Below are 18805 nucleotides of genomic sequence, written 5' to 3' on the forward strand. Positions count from 1 at the left end.
GGCAAGAGTTGTATTTTCAGAACACCCAGCCTCCTTCCTACAGCCAAGATTTTTGTATTTTTGTATTACCTTTATTTTATATCTGAAACACTAGGAAAAAATACAAATAAATGTCAATGAAAATACAAATTGTTTATGGAAATGCATGGGATGTGCTGGGATGCTTTAATCTGTACATGTTTATATAATAACACCTTTTTCAGTTCAGTTGGTTTCAGATTGTTCACCAGACTTTTTCCAATTTTTTTCTATTTTCAATTTGTGGGCGTTTTTTCTAATATTAATGTGTAACGTTTAATTTTTCACTTTCTAAAGCAGCTCTGGGAGGGGGTTCGCCGACTATTTAACTGTTCTAAAGCGATACATTAGTTGATCCATTTGTTATCTTTGTCCCTGCTGAGCAGAATCCCTGAGTTTCATTAAAGGCAGCTGTTAGACTTGATACAATAGTTGCTGATATTCCACAGATGCTGCTGAGAAATGTATCAAGTAATTGTATCAACTAAATGTAGCATAAGAAAAAAGGCATAATGAAGAAAAGAGGGTAACGGAATGCAAGACTGGATCATTGACCAGGTGCACAAGTGACTAATAAATGAAAAACTATTGAACTGAAGAGAAGCCACGGCATACAGTTAACTTACGCATAAGCTCATTGGTGGTCGGTGCATTGATGCTGTCACAGCTTTCAGCGCTATCACTGTTGGAGATTTCATCATCTGAATCTTTAGGCGTAGAGATGGGGGAGCCAACATCTACCTCTTCAAACCTTCTTTTCAAACTCCTGCTCGTGACTGCATCCATTTGTTTTAAGGTGGCCTGCAGGGAGGATACAGTACATAGAGCAACATTGAGGTTGGCAAAAAGTATAATTTTGCAGAAGGTAAAAATGATTAAACACATATATAAAGTCCAAAAAAACAAACAATATTTTAACTGCAGGCATATACCTGGAAGTATATTATTGTTCTATCTATGAAATGTACTACAAATCAATACCCACTATCCAGTCAAAGAATGAAAGAATGAGTTCACTTAAAGGAACAAAAAATTAAAGTGCAGCAAAGTAATTAATATATAATGCACTGCTGCCCCACACTGGTAAAACTGGTGTGTTTGCTTCAGAAAGACTACTGGTGTTCATATAAAAAAAGTTGCTGTGTAGCCATGGGAGTGCCGTTCAGGCTGGAAAAAAGGCACAGGATACACAGCAGATAAAAGATAAAACACCACTGTATTCCATAGGGCTTATCTGTTATGTGACCTGTGCCTTTCCAGCTTGAATGGCTGCCCGCATGGGTACACAGCAGCTTGTTTATATAAACTATAGTAAAGTTTCTGAAGCAAACACAGAACAAAAGTACATTATATTGTAATTACTTTAATACTCTTTTTTTCGGTGTTACTGTTCATTTAAAGAGATAGCATGGACAAGAAAATATAGCATGGACAAGAAAAAAAAAAAAAAAAAAGATACTTGCTGTGAATGCATTTTACTCTGCTGGCTCTCCAACTAAAGTTTACAATTTCATGAAAAACAGCAGAAAACCCTAAGCCGCCTTTCAGCTGCCTGTTCTAGTTTGCTGCCAGGGTAGGCCTACGCTGCCATTCCTGCTAGCCTAATATCACTAGGCTTTAGAATGCTGGAGACTGTTGCCCTGGCAACTAGCAAGTGATTTCATGTGAGGGAGGAGGTGAGGGGTGGGGGGGGGAGACATCACAGAATAAAGGGACATGGAAGAGGGTTAGTGAGATTTGGAGCAGGATAAGTAGCCTAAACCTACACAAAATGAGCGCACAGTATAAACACATTGATATGCATCAATTCTCCATTGGTGTTTTTCCAGACATGTCCCCATCAGAATACAGTAGAACCCCCATTTTACGTTTTTCAGGGGACCAGAAAAGAATGGTGAAAATCCAGGAAAATGTAAAATCAGGGAATTGTATTATGCATAATATATAGATGGGACCACAAAATAACAATGTAAAATGGGGGAAAACTTAAAATCATGGGATGTAAAATTGAGGTTTCACTGTATATTTCTGAATAGTTTCCCATGGTATATAATCCTTGTGTGGGTATATGTGTATACACAGGGCCACCATCAGGGGGTACAGTCATCCCAGGCCTTAACGGTGTGGATGTCGCCAAAGACCCGAAGCCAAACAACCAGAGCCAAACAACCAAAGCACTGAAGACCTAAATCCCTGAAGAAGAAGACCCAGAGCAGAAGACCCAGAGCAGAAGACCCAGAGCAGAAGACCCAAAAACCTGAAGCCGCTAACGTAGTTGAAAGCTGCCGTTTGTAACCGAAAGCCATGAAAATATCAGAAAGCTGCCGTTTGGACCCAAAGAAGAGAATCCGACAAAGGTCATTGAATAGACGCGAAGAATGAAAGACCTTTAAGGTTAGTTCCACTGAACACCAATGTTTTTTTTTTTAAAACTTATGGGAAACCCTGGCCATCAATTTACTTATAGGGGGTCCGGATTACCAATGATTTTTTTTAACTTGTGGGGGGGGGGGGGCTGACCGCCAATGTTTTTTTGTTTTTTTTTTAAACTCTTATGGGGGGCCCTGTTGTCAATGTTTTTTTTTTTTTCATTTATAGGGGGGGCCCTGGCCACCAATATATTTCTTAACTTGTAGGGGGGCACTGGCCACCATTGGCTTTTTATAACTTGTGTGTGTGTTTACAGTTTTTAGCTCTAAAGTTTTTAGCTCTAAAGTCTGTGTGGCCTTTTTACGGTGGTGTGGAGTGGGAGGGGTCTGGGTGGGGCTTGGGGACCCAGAAACTGTTGTTGTACGGGGCCCTGTGATTTCTGATGGCAGGTACTGTATATACATTTGTACACATTTGTAATTTAATGCCTTTTTCTTTTTCTCTTCTAACCGAATAACCAACAGTTTTGCTCATGTTACTGTTAAACCTACTTTTATTAACTTTACATTTGATGACTGCAGTGTTATATTTTCTTATGACAACCCCCCCCCCAATAAATTTGTGCAGGAGGTCAAAGCACCCCCATATGTAATAGAAGGCACAAAGTCTGCTCAGGTGCAGTAACCAGAGCAACCAATAAGATGTCTGCTTCTAAACAAGTTGCCAGTACATGGTGCCTGCTGATTGGATGCTGTAGGTGACTAGCCCTGTAGAAAGTGTTGCCCTTTAACCTCACTAAAATAAGAGAAGGCCAGAAAACAAAGATTTCTAGAAGCAGTTTAATGTGACAATACTTGTGTGATTGAGTCTGTTTTGGAAATCCTAGTTCTGAATGTTCTACCACATGACTGATGACAGAATGGGAGGCAAGAAGCTGTGTGTAGAAGTCATTGCTGTGCAATATGTTGGCGCTCTTAAGATACATGTTAATAATAGTAATAAAGTTATTCTCGGGACAGTTTCCTCTTTATGTCACCAGGCACATTAGTCCCGCCCCACAACGCCCCCTGCTTCCTGCGTATGACCTTTCCACAGAGCACACATCTCTGTGAGGTGGGAGAGAGGCAGCCGTATCTTGCTCTGTTTTACCATGCTCAATCTGGTTTCTATTTGCAAATGTCACTTCACAACATGTGTTTTGCAACCGAGAGTCTGTACTTTTATATATTTATCGTCTGCTCTGTGACTCAGTCATTCCGCATATTCACACCATCGCATGAGTCATATAAACGGCTAATCCATAGGTTCTGCACGGAGGAAAATGGCAGGTAAAGACACTGGCAGCTGTGCAGATTAGCTGTATTATTTGCACCAGCAGGATGAAAAATTAACCTCCTATGGTAGAAGATACAGATAAAAGACATCAGTCTTTGCCCCAGAAGAGCTTACAATCAAAAGTTCCTCTCAAATTCACACACAGTAGGATCAGTTTTAACCATGAGCCATTTAACCTGTCCTTATGTTTTTTTAGAGTGTGGGAGAAAACCAAAGTACCCAGAGGAAACGTATGCAGACATGGGGGGAAACATACAAACACCTTGCAGATGGAGTCCTTGCTAGAATCAAACCTCACAAAGCATGGAGTGCAGGATGACCGTACTAAACATTGTGAATAAAGTTACATTAGGACGGGCATATTGTACATGCCAAATTTTTCAAGAAGGTTTATTAATTAAACAGAGACTGTGCAGAGGAGGAGACAACTAATGTGATTTGTTTAAATAACAAAATATCAGGAAAGGCTTCATTAAATCATACGTAGACAAAGGAGAGAAGCAATATGATCCCGATATTTCAAGGGTAACAAATAGTACAGGAGAAAAGGAAGACAAGTTGTTTTTGGAGAGAGGAAAACAGAAAGGTAACAGAAAACAGACTCCCATCAGGTGTGGCTGGTATGCGCAAACTAAAGGTAATAAATCATTTATGTTATGGATACAAAGAAAATGTAAAGTCCAAGTTTTTATGCAAGTACACTGCATTGGATTCCTGGCAAGAGTTGATAAGAGAACCAAACTCACTGCCCCTTTAGGGTAAGGCCAGACGAGGAGATTCGGGGAGATTTTGCCGCCTGGCGACTTATCGCCACGTCTTTTGCGCGACTATCTCCCCGAACTGCCTCAGCGTCTTTTCCCCATAGGCTACAGCGCTAAATCGCCTGCGCTAATGCACACGCGGCGATGCGTTTTCAATAGTCACCCAAAGTTGCCTCAGTGAGGCAACTTTGGGCGACTATTGAAAACGCATCGCCGCGTGTGCATTAGCGCAGGCGACTTTTCATTCTAGCCTATGGGGAAAAAACGATGAGGCAGTTCGGGGGGGATAGTCGCGCAAAAGACGCGGCGATAAGTCGCCAGGCGACAAAATCTCCCCGAATCTCCTCGTCTGGCCTTACCCTTAAAGGGGTTGTTCTCCTTCCAAACACTTTTTTTCAGCCCAGTTGCTTTTAGATTGTTCACCATAAACAAAGACTTTTTTCAGCCGCCTTCCATTTTTTACTGTTTTTCCCAAATCCTGACAGCTCAGTGATCCAGGAGCATCTGAACGGTTTCAATTTGCTACATTTAGTTGATACATTTCTCAGCAGTATCTGTGGAATAATAGCAACTGTTAATCAAACTAAGGGATTCTGTTTAGCAGGGACAAAGACAACAATGTATCAACTAAATGTATCAATTTAAAATGGTTAAAGCGTTGGCGACCACCCCCCCTCCCACAGCTGCTTTAGAAGGTGAAAAATGAAACTTTACACTTCCATATTAGAAAAACAGTGACAAATAGAAAGCGATTGGAAAAAGTCTATGGAAATCGGAAAAGCCTATCGACCTCCTGCTGCATCCATCATCTGCACTGATCTCACCATTGCAAATCATCTATTTCATCTCAAACAGCTTGAAAGAAATGGTCACAAAGTGACCTTATTCAAATTAGGAATTCACAGAATCCAAATGCCTGCACTGAACCAAATCCAAAGACTTTAACACCATGTGACTTTTCTTCACACCAAAAAGGAAATTGCAATTTTTTTCTGCAAGCAGTTTTTTTTTTTTTTTCAACTATTCTTTTCCCTAATTGGCATGTGCAAATTTGGGTTATGATTCGGTATTCAGCCGAATGCTTCATAAAAGATTAAAATAGAGGATTCTGTGCATCCCTAATTTGCACTGCAGCCTCACAATTAAATTACCATCGAAGTCCATAGACTTTAGGCAATTTTTTATAGAAATATTTTGCTCGTGCTATGTGAAAGCAGATAAAGCAGATAAATGACATAAGCAATGACCTTCTCCCCTTAAAAAGCCATGTCTCTTTATCTTTGCCATCTTGAAATTAATGATATGCTCTTTGAAGTAATAAATGTAAATGAATGCATTCATTACACGTTTCCTGAGTAGCAGATTGAAGCAATTTAAACAATCGCTGGGGATCCTTTGTACTGAAGACTGCTTCAGTCTTACAAACAGAAGCCAGTGAAATAGGCAGTACACAGGAGAAAGCCCCACCTATACAATTCAGAACAAGCTGGAAAGTATATGGGTGCAAACAAAGCACTCAAATAATCTAAATCAATATTTATCTTTATGAACTTAATTCAAAGACATGGGATGAACGTAAAATAGAGAACATCCAGATCAATAAGACCCAAAAACATTTTGCGCATTAACTTAAAGGGGGTGCAAACCTAGAGATTAAAGAAAAAATAATATTGTGAATGTAACGTCTACTGAAAGCAGTACTTGTCTGACCCTTTCAGCAGTGCTGGCTCTCGAAATAATGTGCCAGAAAAATCAGCCTTGTATGCTTCTTCACAGGTCTGTTAATCAGCTGGCTTCCGCTTCTACACCACCATAACCCATTTTATGTTTTTCAGAGGACCAGAAAGAAATAGGAAAATGAAAAATCAGGGACGTGCATTATGCATGATATACAATTTTACATCCCCTGATTTTGTTTCCCCTCATTTTACATTGTGTTTTGTGGTCCAACCTATATATTATGCATAATACATTTCCCTCATTTTCCTGGATTTTACACCTTTTCTGGTTCCCTGAAAAACGCAAAATGGGGTTTCCACTGTATATTGGTGGGACCACAAAAAAAATGTAAATTGTAAAAATGATAGAAAACTTGAAATACACAGAGAAATATAAACTTATTTGAATTGTTCTGTTCTGCATATACAGTACCATGCAGGGAGGAAGCAGGGAGAGGGGCCAGAGGAGTGGGGTGAATGGGGCCCCCAGCTGCAGGGGGGTTTAGTTCTCCTTTAAAGGAATTGTTCAGTTTTTATTTTTACACTTAACTGTTCCTTTAAGAAAGAGGAACAGTTTATTAGGTGGCCTATTAAAGAATTTTAACCCGACCATGATGTCACAAAAGGGGCAGGGCGAGCAGGCGTGCCTCTATAAAAGTTGAAATCGGAAGCCAGCATTATAAAGTCACGGGTGGGGAGAGCAGACAGAAGAGCTCAACCCAGACCCTCCAGTGAACTGGAAAGGGAGGTGCGTCTACTGCCTCGGAGATCACCTGACCAGAAACTGTAACAGGAAAAATTGTGGAAGCAAAAGACAAAACATTATCCATTAATTGGCTCATGAGACCTAGCATGTATGGTTTGAGATATGACAGAGAGGCCTTGCACATGCCCCCCATAGTGCAACATTAACACTGCGGTGCTTGTTATTAACACAGTAAATATTGTATCAAAGTAAAATGGACTCCTGTACTTATATCCTTCCATCACTTGAAGAAAAAGTTACTTTAACACATTTCCCTGATTTTACAAAATGTTTTCCTGGTTTCCGGGTTCTACTGTACCTGCCTCTGCTATTCGTGAGGTGATTAGGAGCTCCAACTGCACAGCGAGATCCCATACTGTTCCCTGCCAAGCCACTGAATGCCCAGGAGGTGATTAGTGCCACAGTGGAGAGTTGCCTGTCAACTCCAGCATGCCAGCCAGACCCCCACATGTACCCATGGAGGGTTAACTGTAATAGATGTCCATTGCATTCTTCTCTAAATAAAGTTTATTATTGTTGCAAACCCAGTCTCTAGCAACCCTCACCACCAATTCAAACATCCACTTCAAACAAATTCTTCCCCCCACTACACATCTTGGGAGGTTAGTGGGACCAAACATGGCTTTTTTGTGTGTTGAGACAAGAGAGACAAGACAAGTGAGGGTACCTGCACCATAGAGCTTAATATCTATAGCCACCTTAAAGGAACAGTTCAGTGTGAAAATAAAAACTGTGTAAATAGATAGGCTGTGCAAAATAAAAAATGTTTCTAATATAGTTAGTTAGCCAAAAATGTCATGTATAAAGGCTGGAGTGAACAGATGTCTAATAAAACAGCCAGAATCCAACTTCCTGCTTTTCAGCTCTATAACTCTGAGTTAGTCAGTGACTTGCATGGTACATTTCTGTTCAGCGAGTTTGTAATTGATCCTCAGCATTCAGCTCAGATTCAAAAGCAACAGATATGACCCATGTGGCCCCCCCTCAAGCCACTGATTGGTTACTGCCTGGTAGCCAGGGTAACCAGTCAGTGTAAACCAAGAGAGCTGAAAAGCAGGACGTAGTGTTCTGACTGACATGTTATACATCAAATCACTCCAGCCTTTATACATTACATTTTTGGCTAACTATATCAGAAACATTTTGTATTTTGCACAGTCTATCTATTTACCAAGTTTTTATTTTTACACTGAACAATTCCTTTAAAGGAAAAGTATACCCCCCAAACAATGTAGGTCTCTATAAAAAGATATTGCATAAAACAGCTCATATGTAAAATCCTGCTTCATGTAAATAAACCATTTTCATAATAATATACTTTTCTAGTAGTATGTGCCATTGGGTAATCATAAATAGAAAATTACCATTTTAAAAAAATAAGGGCCGCCCCCTGGGATCGTAGGATTCACTGTACTCACAACATACCAACAAAACATTCATGTTAGGTCACATGAGCCAATTATCAGACAGAGTTGTGTCTTTTGCTTCCACACTTCTTCCTGTTACAGTTAGAGTTGAAGTATTTCTGGTCAGGTGATCTCTGAAGCAGCACACAGACCATCACGAAATGGTGGCTCAAGGCAAGAGATGTAAAAGGGCAATATTTACTTAAATATATATTCCAGTTTGGTAAAATTCTTTAATATGCCACTTAATATGATATGAACTATCTGTTGCTTAAGTGTTCATTTTGGGGGTATAGTTTTCCTTTAAGATTGTAACATATTTTTTAAAGATCTTTTTGTTGTGGTAGGACCTGAAATCCATTATTTGTCTATCAACAAAAAAAAGACAACAAGCAATAGAGTCTAGTTGAAGCTAGGAAACTGTGGGTAGCTGTCTGCTGGATCCTGCAAACAATTGGACAATGGACACATTTCACTATGACTGATGAAAATTTTCTAACCTGACCAATGTCGGACAAAAATGACAGTGGTTGGGGCATAGCTTTGTAAGTGCCAAGTCTGAATCAGATGATATACCAGTGTCATTGCCAGGACAATATGCTTCCCACAAATGGAAGTCCAGTCATCTGTTGGTGTGACATCGGTCAAAGGCCTTGTGTAAAGTTTTCATGTAGTATGCAGTCCAGACAACACGCAATTTAGTGTCTCCATTTCATTGCACTGTATGCGCTAGCTCTTCTGTTATTACATGCATTTTACTTTTTTGCTATAAGATCAGGAATGTCGAACAATCCACCAGTTCTGCTGAAAGTGAGAACTCACAGAATCCACTGAAACTGGTCATTTGCAGAAGCTGGCTGATACTAGAGGGAAGTCGGTTTGGCATTCCAGCTATAGGTTCCCAAGCAGAATGACAAAGGAATCAACACAGCAAGTACTAGCCATTGAAAAAACTGCAATCTTGTACAGAGCACAGGAAGGGTTAAACGAGGACAGGCATTTCCATAGACCACAGCCATGGATCCAGTTACAGTAGGACTGCTTCACATCCGGCCTTTCACATGACTCAAATCACTGCAATTTCTTTCTCAGTTCCTTCCGCTCTGCTACCAGCCCCTATCATATGAACAATGACAGAGCTGCATTTATGATCTAGCAGGAACAGCATAAGGTGATGAAAATAGAGGCTGCTATGGGGACAGACTGGTGACAGCCACCCTCTATACCAATAATACTCTCTGCAATGTGCTGCAGTGTAAAGGGAAATAGCCCACTGCTTCAAGACAATATCCATATTTCCATCAGCTGATATTCAACCAGAATTCACACCAAACTGAGATAAACATACATGTAACACAAGTAATAACTTAAGGATAAATTTTGCACATACAGTATATAGCAGGGTAGAACCACTTCTATCAGCATTATGTGCAAAAAAGGAAGAAAAATAATAATTTTGATCAACCCGTGGTGATCTTCCCCAGGTAGATCAAACAAAGTTTGACACCAAATCTATATGCAGACTTAAGACACATAGTGGTTGCATTGAATGTGCACCCTCAGATCTGATGGACTATGCTTGCAAACTACCAAATGAAATAGGTACATGAAACGGAGAAAGAAATCTCCACTGCTCTCTCTAACCCATGCAGTTGCGTTGACCAGCTAACCCACATTCTGGAGTTGACCAGCTGTTATAAACGATAAATGGCCAATATTTGTACACAAAAAGAAGGAAAAATATTGCCAGTGCATGGTTTGCCTTTAAAAATAAGTATTAGTACCACACCTCAGCCAAAATAAGTAAGCTTGTATGTCATATCAAGGCCCCTCATTGTATGTGAGGACTCATGTACAATAAGGGGCCTTGACATGGCACATGAGCTTACTTATTTTGGCCAAAGTGTGGTACCTTCTTGTCAGCTCCTCTTCCAGCACTTCCTATGCAGCCACTTCCCCTCTCCCAGCCCTATTAAATTTTGCTACACGGATAGTGTAGGACTCACATACAATGAGGGGCTTTGATGTTGCATGTGAGCTTACTTATTTTTGGCAAAATATGGTACTAACACCTCATTTTATGTAATAATTATTTTTAGGGTAAGGCCACACGAGGAGATTCCGGGAGATTTTGTCGACTAATCGCCACGTTGATGCGTTTTCAATAGAAAACGCATCGCCGCGTGTGCATTAGCGCAGGCGACTTTGCGTTGTAGCCTATGGGGAAAAACGCTGAGGCAGTTCGGGAAGATAGTCGCACAAAAGAAGTGGCGTTTAGTCGCCAGGCGACAAAATCTCCCCGAATCTCCTCGCGTGGCCTTACCCTTAAAGGCAAACCGTGTGCTGGCAATCCAGTGTACCAAATGAAATATGTTGAATGCAAAAGCCTCTAATGGTACAATTAGCTTAGAAGACTTTACATACAGAAGCATCAGAAGAAACCAATCATATTGTTACCAAAGTTTTCATTATTTTTCACATGAAAACCAATGTGTAGCCTCTGTATGAAAATAGTAAAGTATTGCACCTAGTTCGGGAACTGCGGTGTCCTGGTAAGAGAGGACTGCACTAACGCACTAACCTGCCTAATAAATATTTTACCTACAAAAGTAATATTTATCAAACAGATTCAGCTAAAATCTTTGCAGTAGATTTGACATTTTGGATTTCAAAAATGATGAATTTGTCACATTTCAACAAGTCTACTTTTAAAGAATACATAGTATCACCCATCAAAATGAGTTAGTGGCATGTTTACCAAAATAGCAGTGTTACAAAGCAGCTCAACGTGGGGGCTAGAAGGCTACAGAGACACGGGTGCGTTTCAGTGCAGTATGAAAATAGCGGGCACCATACCAGACAACTACTGATCAGACACATCTATTAACAGAATAATTTTATACTGTTTAGAACAGCCTTCCTTCCAATCAGAAACTTAAGAACTCAAGTCACATCAATCTTACATAACCCACACCCTAACACTGCAGCCATTCAAATAACAATGGAGTCATTCTTGATAACTTCAGCATATATTTTCCATTGAATATAAGACAATAATGTCATTAGTCTGTTCTGCGCTACTTACACCCCCCCCCCCAGAAATGTAGGGTTTGGAGAATTAAAAAAAAAAAAAACATTTACACTAGCCACTTGTTTTGATGTTGTCGAGGGTGCAGAGATATAATTAAAAGGGATTCTGGCACAAAAATATTGGCCCTCGGTCTGCTGTTTTGTTTTTTATTTTAGTTATTTAGAACAACTGGCCCAAACCTTGAGAACCTGTAGTCATGGACGCCAACCCTCATTGTAGCATTTCTCTTATATTATTAAAATATACACAGGGTAGGAGATGGGATGCAAAATATCTACCATGACATACCCCAGCACATGTGAAAACAAAGTTAGTATAGAGTTTTCAAAGGCTACTTTTTTTCTTTTACTCTTTTGTCCTCCTCTAGATCTTTTAAATAAAACATTATGAGCAGTGTATTAAACAGAGTGGATGTGTATCTATTTCAGATAATACAGAGAAAGGGGACTCACGTATCAAGGAAGATGCAGCCAGAATTCCTCAAGGTCAGTAACGCAAACATCACTCTATCTTTAATTACAATACAATCAATAGCCAGGCCAGCTATACAGTAGCACCATATTCTTTTTAATACTTTTGCCGCAGGATCGGTGAATGTTTCTTGCAACACCAGTGAGAATGGGGATGCAAATGTATCCGACTAATGTGGTACTACTGTATTAGGAAAAGACAACCCTATACAGATCTGTCAATATCCTTTTATTAGGGAAGTCTGCTGAAATCACTAGGAACTAGACTTAATCTTCTACCAGGGCCTTTATTGTATGTAGAGCTAAAACAACCTCCAATCATGTAAATCAAACAACCCAAACACACACAATTTCCAGTCCATACTCAAACAGAACTAACCCAATCTGACCGTCATCCCAGCAAGCTTACACTCTAAAACCCCACTTACTGCATGGTCCAGCGATCTCCGCCGGACGAAAAATGCCGGGACTCTCCACACGCTCCGAAAATCGAACGTATCCTCGATTCATACGATCAGCTCTTTGCGTCTATGGCCAGCTTTAGGGCAGAGACACACAATAAGATTTGGGGAGATTAGTCGAACCGGCGACAAATCTCCTCTTCTTTGGGGCGACTAATCTCCCCAAACTGCCTTCCCCTCAGCTAGAATTAAAATCGCCGGCGGGATGGCACTCGGAGCACTTAGTTTTCCAAAGTTGCCTCACGAGGAAGATTAGTCGACAGAGAAAAAGAGGAGATTTGTCGCCAGGCGAATAATCTCCCCGGATCTGACCACGTGTCTCTGCCCTTAGATTTAGCAGAATTCCAAACTGGAGTGTTGCAGAATAATTATATTAAAGGGCAAATTCACTTAAGAGTGATGCAGTATTCTAAGGCAGAACTGGTGTTCTGTTTTTGTCTGTATTTTTTTTTTTTTAAATCCATTTGTGTGTTGGCAGATTTAAAATTGGAACTACTATTAGGATGCTGGTTTTCAGGGCCAGTAACCCCTAACAATCAGACAAGCAATTTCAGTTGTAGGCCAAAAAATGGTTAAGATGATTTTCAAACCATAGGAACTGGTTTATCTTGATCATAACTAACAAAATACAGCCTTACAATACAGGTCTCTCAATGTTCTCCCCCATAGTGTCACATACATATCATATCAGAAGCTAGGCCTCACTCATTTTAATCTTCAATGCTAAAACAATGAAGGTGACAGCAAACACGACTATTTTATGAATGAATCCATGTACAAGTCTCAATGGGTACACGCACACACTTGCTTGCAGAATATGTCATGTATGTTTCTAACTCACAACCATTTTTGTTTATGCGTTTGAAAATTCATTTATATATGACGATTCTGAACCACTCTGAAGAAGACACGCATAACGGGAACGGAGGTAAACCTGAATCAGCAGGAGAAAGTTGGTCTATACAAGAATACACACTTATCCCAATTGCATTCAAGGTTTAGTGTGAGCAAGACATATTGCAGCGGTAGAAGCAGCCTTTCATTCTACACATTAGGCCTGGCAAGCATCCAGTTTACAGGATTTAAGGGGTCTCTGAGGCTGCATTTTACAAGGCCTGCTGGCCGAGCACAGATGATACAATATGAATGCAAGAGCATAAAGGGAAGGACAGACAAACAAAACACAATTCTGCAGATGAACATTTCCGACCGGTCACTAAAAGCAGATGCTGCCTCAGCAGATATATTGTGACTGTGCCTTGTGCAGGAGAGACTTGCAGGACTGCCCTGGATATAAGAAAAAACTCCTGAGACATGGTATAAAGGAATTCCAGGAGAGAAAAGCAAGAGCAAGGCATCACTGCTGAAATGCTTATTCATGGGCCCAGAAGGCCTTGGTTAAAGACGTGGTTCATCTTTAAGTTAACTTTTAGTATGTTATAAAGTGGCCAATTCTAAGCAACTTTTCAATTGGTCTTCATTGTTTATGTTTTATAGTTTTTTTTAATTATTTTTCTTCTTCTGAATCCTTCGAGTTTTCAAATAGGGGTCACTGACCCCATTTAAAAAGTAAATGCTCTGTAAGGATACAGATGTATTGTTATTGCTGCTTTTTATTACTCATCTTTCTATTCAGACCCTCTCCTGTTCATATTCCAGTCTCTTATTCAAATCAGTGCATGGTTGCTAGGGTAATTTGGACGCTAGCAACCAGACTGCTGAAATTACAAACTGGAGAGCTGCTAAATAAAAAGCTAAATAACTAAAAAACCACAAATAACAAAAAATGAAAAGCAACTTTTCTCAGAATATCACTCTCTACATCATACTAACAGTTAATTTAAAGGTGAACAACCCCTTTAATAATGTATAAGAATCTGGATATACGTTGGGTAACACAAAACCTCTGGATAAACAAAAGAACCCAGCAAATTGTTCTTCCTCCAAACCATTTCTCTAGCCATTAATAACAAACGTGTCGTATAAAGGAGTACGGTTGTCAGTAAGGGCCAACTATTCCATGCCTTGGCCAAGTGGCTTTTAGAGAGCCAACATGAGCCTGGTCTTTACGATACATAATTTAATCACAACATTAGTCCCCCAAATAGGACACAATCTCAATACTGCCTTTTATGTAAACTATCAGCAGATCATTGCATTAAGGGTAGGGACACACTGGGCGATTTGGGGAGATTTAGTCGCCTGGCGACTAATCGCAGCGACTTTTCTCCCCGAATGCCTCCCCTCACTCTGCGCCTGGATAAAATGAAAAGTCGCCGGTGCTAATCACACACGGCGATTCGTTTTCCGAAATCGCCCGAAGTTGCCTCACGAGGAAACTTCGGGCGACTTCGGAAAACAAATCGCCGCATGTGATTAGCGCAGGCGATTTTTCATTTTATCCAGGCGCAGAGTGAGGGGAGGCATTCGGGGAAGATTGGTCGTGGAAAGTCGCGGCGATTAGTCGCCAGGCGACTAAATCTCCCCAAATCGCCCAGTGTGTCCCTACCCTAAAAGGGTCATTTGACTTATCTCGTTGATAAAAAAAAGGCATTCATTATTATAACAACGGCATGTCATAGTTTCCGAATTATTTATTTCAGATTTCTTTTTTTCCCCCCCAATAGTAGGTTGCAGTTAATACATTAAAGCAAATAGCTTGGAGTAAATGTGACCTTGTCTTCTTAGAACACTGAGCGGATAATTAAAGGGCAAGCTTGGGCAGAAATGATGTAGCAACAACAACAATAAAATAGTTTTCAGCAATTTGGGGGAAGTGTTCCTGTAACTCTCCCCTCCCCCGTGACATCCCTCTAAAGTCACTGTGTCAATCTAATAATTAAGCATTCGCCTTCTGAACGAGGTCACGCTGAGCAACAAAACAGCAACAGCTAAACACTGAGGCCCTCGCCCAGTGTTGCTAATCCTGAAATAGCAACAAAGGCTGCAATCCTGTTTATATTCCCTTTAAACAAGGTAATGTAAGGAACAGCCAATAGGAACAACCTGTAGATTAATTAATGACCTCTACTTATTCTCTGGAATTTTATTTCTCTGCATATATTATGTACAGCTGCTGCTGCCTGAATGGGAAAAAATGGGGCTTGCAGAGAACAATTTATTTTTGGAAAAATGAAATGAAATCAATATTATGTACAGAGATTTAATTTGTATAATCAGAATTGCAATAGTTCCTCCCCCCCTGTGGAAATGTGTACGCCATTGGCCGCAGGATATGTTGCACAAATAACAAAATAAATACTCTCTTATTATTCTCTGGCCTGAATTCATGCACCAGACAGTGCTACCTGCACCCCCAATGGTAAATAATGGCTACTGATTGATAGCTCAGCTCTGCATTGCTTTCAAACAGGACTAGAGCAGCACATATGGCACTCATTTGTACACAGGGCTGTGCATTTAAACACTAGGCTAATGATGCAATGCTCATAATGAAACTCGGTTGAGGGAGGCCTTGATAAACATGCTATTGCTCTTTATTTCACCTTAATGTTTGAATGAAAGGGACAACACTGGGATATATGCACTTATACACATGCAATATACATATATATTCAACATTTATTAAAATGTCTCAGTGGAAAACTTGGTGTATTCCTACTAGGCCGGTATTTTACAGGCTTGGCCGATATTTTACAGGCCTGGCCGGTAAAAATGATGGTTGATGCCAATGTTATTAATGGGAAAAAACGGAAAAGAATTCAGGAAGGCCGCTATTTTTTCCCCAAAAAAGGTGGCAACCCTAATTCCTACTTAGTAAAGACATTGTGTTAATTCATGTGCCAACTTGGTTCTTGGGCAAGTCATATTCTCCTATGCTTCAGCCTTGATGGCAAACAGTGCCAACTTGCTATGTAGCAACATTATAAGCACAGTGCTATGTAGAATATGTAAGCACACCTGCACCTTATAAGCCAGGAGCTGCTAGGGTTGCTACCTGGCCGGTATTTTACCTGCCTGGCCGGTAAAAATGATGGCTGATCCCAATGTTATTAATAGGGGAAAAAGATAAATATATAGGAATGCAAGTATTTTTTTTACATAAACCTAGGGGCTGCCCAATAGTAATCTGAGTAGCCAAGTCATCACACAGTGCGCATCCCTAGGAGGTTGCACGGGTACATACACACCATGCAGTCCAGCAGCAAATGTGGGAGGAAGTTGCATTGAGTTGCAAATTTCATCATTAGCATCAGAAAATGCATCCTCGCTCCTCTCTATTGAGTTGCATGGAAACATGGCTAGTGACCAGTCATGTGCAACATTACCCTGGAAAGTGCCTTTCCCTTTAAAACAGTTGCATATTATAAGGGTTGCCACCTGGCCGGTATATTACCTGCCTGGCCAGTAAAAATATATAGGAAGGCCGGTATTTTTTTCCCGGAAAAGGTGGCAAACCCTAGTGGCTGCATCCAAACTAGGCCTCCCTGTTGAACTTAGGCAGTGACAGAGCACTGTAGACATTGCGGTTGCTAGGGGGAGTGAACCTAGTAAACGGAAAAAAAGCTTAAATGCCAGACAATGAAAAAAACGAAACAAAAACAAAGTCAGCAGTAAGGGTATAGACATGCTTGCACCGCTGCCTGGGGCTGCACCTTTCACATCTCATTGGACACTACTCTCCCAGCAGCCTAGAGCCTTCTGTAGAGGGGAGGATGCTGGGAGCTGTAGTTTGAGAGCCTTGCATTGGCTTCCAGCGACTACTGAGCGTGAATACAGCATGAGAGAAGAGCAGGAAGGCTGACATGTAGCAATGACACTATGGGGAGTAATAGTGGCCGGCGGAAGAACACAGGCATCCTCCTACCTAGTGTGTAAGTCGTCCTTCCAGCAGCGCTGCCTTCTGCCGATCCCCCAATCTGCACAGCGGAACGGGCCGAGCGTTGCGATCAGGGTCCCCTCCACTTACAGCTCGCCGCTGTCACAGCAGACCCCGCCGCCGCCGAATCAGAGGAAGATGCTCCGGCCACCAGCGAATGAGCGGATGGGCTTGGCAGGGGCATTGGCTTTATAGGGATCGGTTTGAGAAAAAGAGGGGCTGAATTAAAAGAATCGCACAATGGAAGTGGATGGAGCCCTCACAGTCATCTCCTTCGTACAGTCCTATGAGTAGTCCGTCGGGCCGGGTACCTCCTCGGTTCTTCCCTTAATCTGTAGCCCGAAACTAGCGCTTCATATATTTATTCACAGGTGTAAGAAGAAGCGGGGAGCACAGGGACTGTTCCCTTACAACTGTGGGGTTCATGCACTGAAGGACAGGAATCTACTGTGATAAACCCCCGCTACCTCCCTCCCAACCCACCCGGCTTCGAACAGCGGTAACAATGGGCTTCCAGGTCCAACAGATGACCGGTTATAGGGATTGTGACATCACGTGACACGCCAGAGCACGCAGGGAGATGTAGTTCGCAGCAGCGCGGGGCATGATGGGAGATGGTGCAGTGTGGGAGGGGTTTGGTGCCGTCCTAGCCAGTGATTTGAATGAATTGGGTTACTGTTCTGTCGAGATAAAGCGGCACGTAAATGGTTTCCTTTCCACAATAAAGATAGTATGAAGGTGACTCGGCTGGGGAGTCTTTCCACAAAGCAGAGGCGTAGCCGCAGCGCAGAGGAGTCGCTAGTGTCTCGCGATACTACCGCTCCCGTGTCCCTTGGTGACGGGTTACGAGCTGTTTGTGGGTGGGCTGCCGCTTTCCTTTCAGAGTAATGGCAAACTCTTTTGTAAGGGAAAAAGAGGATGTAGTGTTCGTCTGTTTTCCTTACAGTAACATTAAAAGTCCCTTTCTATGGTTATATTTTCAGTCACAAAGTAATTCTTGGCTCTAGTTCCGATATACATTCGCGTACCGATACTATGTTTTAATATGCAGTGACGTGAAACGAGAAAATACACCAAAAATAACACTTCGATGATATGTTGGACATTAAATAACTAACAGACTCAATTCTTCCCCAATTTATTCTTCCCTTCCTCCTGTCTGACAAAACTGTGGCACAAAACGAGGCCACTGGGCACAATGCTCTCTATCCTATTTGACTCACTCGTACAAAACTGTGACACACCACAAAACTACTTGACACAATTATATGGACCTATTTATTAGTAGGGACGCACTGAATCCACTATTTGGGATTCGACCGAATCCTTGGTGAAAGATTAGGCTGAATACCGATCCGAATCCTAATTTGCATATGTAAATTAGGGGCAGGAAAGGAAAAAGTGGAAAAAATTCTTCTTTTGTGATGTCACATGATTTGTCTACCCACCCCTAATTTACATATGCAAATTAGGATTCGGTTCGGCCAGTCACAATGATTCCGCCGAATCCTGCTGAAAAAGGCCGAATCCTGGATTCGGTGCATCCCCTATTTATTAGTATTACCAGTT

At 41.2% G+C, this 18805-nt stretch overlaps 1 protein-coding gene across 1 annotated transcript in view; it reads right to left on the bottom strand.

Annotated features, from left to right (window-relative positions):
* Positions 1-18382, bottom strand: part of csrnp2.S (cysteine-serine-rich nuclear protein 2 S homeolog) — a 35598-nt gene extending 17216 nt beyond the window's left edge. The window contains exons 1-2 of the mRNA XM_041584754.1: positions 17225-18382; positions 645-819 (exon numbers count right to left, since the gene is read on the bottom strand). Coding sequence (XP_041440688.1) covers positions 645-804 — 160 coding nt within the window. The 5' untranslated portion in view covers positions 805-819; positions 17225-18382. The remainder of the gene's footprint in view (positions 1-644; positions 820-17224) is intronic.
* Positions 18383-18805: the final 423 nt, after the last annotated feature.

Source organism: Xenopus laevis, chromosome 2S, assembly GCF_017654675.1.
Source record: "Xenopus laevis strain J_2021 chromosome 2S, Xenopus_laevis_v10.1, whole genome shotgun sequence".
In the NCBI taxonomy this organism is placed as follows: domain Eukaryota; kingdom Metazoa; phylum Chordata; class Amphibia; order Anura; family Pipidae; genus Xenopus; species Xenopus laevis.